Genomic DNA, 2642 nt, shown 5'->3' with positions numbered 1-2642 from the left:
AAGGGATGGGGGGGCAGTGTGGGTCAGCTCAGTCTGGAGTGGAAAATTGACTGTGCTCCACTCCTGTGCCCAGCTGAAAGGGGCAAAGTGCTCTAGGATTGATGTGATCCCCCTTGCCCTTCAGAATAGGGTTTCTTCAGTGCTTTGGGCTTCTGTAGTCTAGGATAACCTTGGCTTTGCAGGTCCCTAATGAGTGCCCCCTTGCTTCTCCCCAGATAGCAGACTTTGGTCTGTCTAATGTCTACCAGCAAGACAAATTCCTGCAGACCTTCTGTGGCAGCCCTCTTTATGCATCCCCTGAAATCGTCAATGGGCGGCCGTATAAAGGACCGGAGGTACGTTTTCATCTCCCACATCTGGAGCAGCTCAAGGGTCCAGCTGTGGCCATTGCACTCTGTGCTGGAAGTGGGGAGAGGCCTACTGGCTCCCAGCTCAGTTGCATTGCTGCTAATGCAGGGCTTTTCTCGTGTTGCGTTTCTCTGCAAGCTGAATTCTGGGCTGGGGGACTGAGACCACCAAGCCTCACGCTCCACTGGCACCACAGGGTGCCAGCTTTCAGGTCACCAGTCTCCTTCCCTGACCTGACACTGGAGGCCTACAAATCCACTGGGCAAGGCACAGTCTGCTCAAGAGCGTGGACTTGTAACCACTTTCTCAGTAGCTGCTATAGCTTGTGCTGCACAGCACTTACTTTGCTGCCGACTGTACCCTCACGGGCTGCTCATGAGGTAGCCAGCAGCTGCTGGAATTTGTCGCTAGCCCAAATGCCCTTCAGGGGTCAGCTTGGCAGGGGGGGTCTCTGCCAACCCCTGCCGATGCTAACATGTCTAAATGAAGGTTTGTCTGCGTGGCAGGTTGACAGCTGGTCCCTTGGCGTTCTCCTCTACATCTTGGTCCACGGGACGATGCCCTTTGATGGACAAGACTACAAGACCCTGGTCAAGCAGATCACCAGTGGGGACTACAGAGAGCCCACCAAGCTATCGGGTAAGCAGTTCTCCAGTATACTACCTCAGAGCTGCTTATCCTCTTTCCTCCAACCCCTTTGGTGCCCTGTTTTACTGCATGGCTCTGAGGTAGTATACTGCTCCATGTTCTAGATGCCAGCGGCCTGATCCGATGGATGCTAATGGTAAACCCAGAGCGCAGAGCCACCATTGAGGACATTGCTAGCCACTGGTGGGTGAACTGGGGCTACAAGGTGCCCATCGGGGAGCAGGAATCGATGCGGGAGAACGAGTCCCCGCTGGCCACGGTGGCAGACTGGCTCCGGCGCTCCTCCCGGCCTCTGCTCGACAACAGCTCCAAGGTGCGCTCCTTCTTCAAGCAGCACATCCCTGGCGTCACGCTGGAGAGGCAGCGCTCGCTCAAGAAGTCCAAGAAGGAGAACGACGTCTCCCATGCGCTGCAGGAGGTGGCTGCGGTCCCCGACACCCCCTCCAAGTCCATCCTGAAGAGGCCGAAGGGGATCCTGAAGAAAAGGGGTGTCTGCGAACAGAAAGCCCAGGCCCCCGTCCCTCAACCAGTGGCTGATGATGCGAGGAGTGAGGAAGGCGAGATGCAGACCGCCGACCTGGTTCATATCCTGTCCTCCAGGACACTGGCCTGCAGAGTGGACGGTGGCACAGCTGCACCGGTGCCCAAGAAGGGAATCCTCAAGAAGTCCCCGAAACGTGAATCTGGGTACTACTCCTCCCCAGAGCACTGTGAATCGGAGGAGCTCTTGGACTCGGAGGCCTTGGACCTCAATGCTGATGTCTTCAGCAGTCCCTCTCCCGGCCGTAACCCCGAGGGCCTGCCCCTGCGGAGGAAGGGTATCCTAAAGCACAATGGGAAGTACTCTTCCTGTGGCACGGAGCCAGACAGCCGCCTCGTCAAGGCTTTTGGGTCCTTCAGTGAGGCACCTCTTCCCAAGCTCCCGCTGGGGTCCCGGGCCCACCCGTCCAGCGCCGTGAGCGAGGACAGCATCCTCTCCACCGAGTCCTTTGACCAACTGGACCTGCCTGACAGGATGCCGGACAGTGGCAGCAGCATGCGTGGCTGCGTCTCTGTGGACAACCTCCTCCAGCTGGAGGAGACGGAGGAGTCGGGGCACAGACTGCGCCGCTGGACGGTGACGCACTGCCAGAGCCCCCTCGGGGAAAGCTGCTTCTCCTTGGCGGACTGTGAGAACGTCACCGAGGTCTACAAGCGGGCTGTGGGCATCAGCATGAAGCTCAGCTGAGCCCCCTGCATCCTCCCTGCGAGCTCTGAGCCTGACTCTTGCCATAGATTCCCCTCCATGGGAATGTGACTTTTTTTTTTTTCCTTTTCCCTCTGTGGAGGAGGTGACTGTCTTGAGTTCCCCTCTGAGTAGGGGGATGCAGGTTGGAAGTGCTGCTGTGACACCCTCAAAGTATTTATTTGCATCCTTGTACTCTGCCTCGGTGGAAGGTGCGGTGCGGGGGAAGATGTCTTGGCAAAGAGCCGGGCAGCTCCCTGCGGTGTAACAGGGTACAGACAGACGTGGGTTTTGGAGGAAATGCCTCTTGCTTGCAGGAGAGGGGATGGAGAGTAACAAGGCAAGTGCAATGAGCAGTAGGGAGTCGGAGCAAGTGCCCATCTCCAGCTGTAGGTGACATTATGAATCGGGGGGGGGGGGG

General features: G+C 57.7%; 1 protein-coding gene across 2 annotated transcripts in view; it reads left to right on the top strand.

Annotated features, from left to right (window-relative positions):
* Nucleotides 1–2553, top strand: part of NUAK2 (NUAK family kinase 2) — a 29833-nt gene extending 27280 nt beyond the window's left edge. For both annotated transcript variants that reach the window (XM_019513973.1, XM_019513975.1), the window contains exons 5-7: nucleotides 216–335; nucleotides 855–987; nucleotides 1101–2553. In XM_019513973.1, the coding sequence (XP_019369518.1) occupies nucleotides 216–335; nucleotides 855–987; nucleotides 1101–2224 (1377 nt within the window). In that variant the 3' untranslated portion in view covers nucleotides 2225–2553. The remainder of the gene's footprint in view (nucleotides 1–215; nucleotides 336–854; nucleotides 988–1100) is intronic.
* The last annotated feature ends 89 nt before the right edge of the window (nucleotides 2554–2642 follow it).

Source organism: Gavialis gangeticus, unplaced genomic scaffold (genome assembly GCF_001723915.1).
Source record: "Gavialis gangeticus isolate Ggan-Ray unplaced genomic scaffold, GavGan_comp1, whole genome shotgun sequence".
Classification (NCBI taxonomy): Eukaryota; Metazoa; Chordata; order Crocodylia; family Gavialidae; genus Gavialis; species Gavialis gangeticus.
Note: the sequence above shows the minus strand (reverse complement) of the source record. Positions and strands in the feature narration are given on the sequence as shown.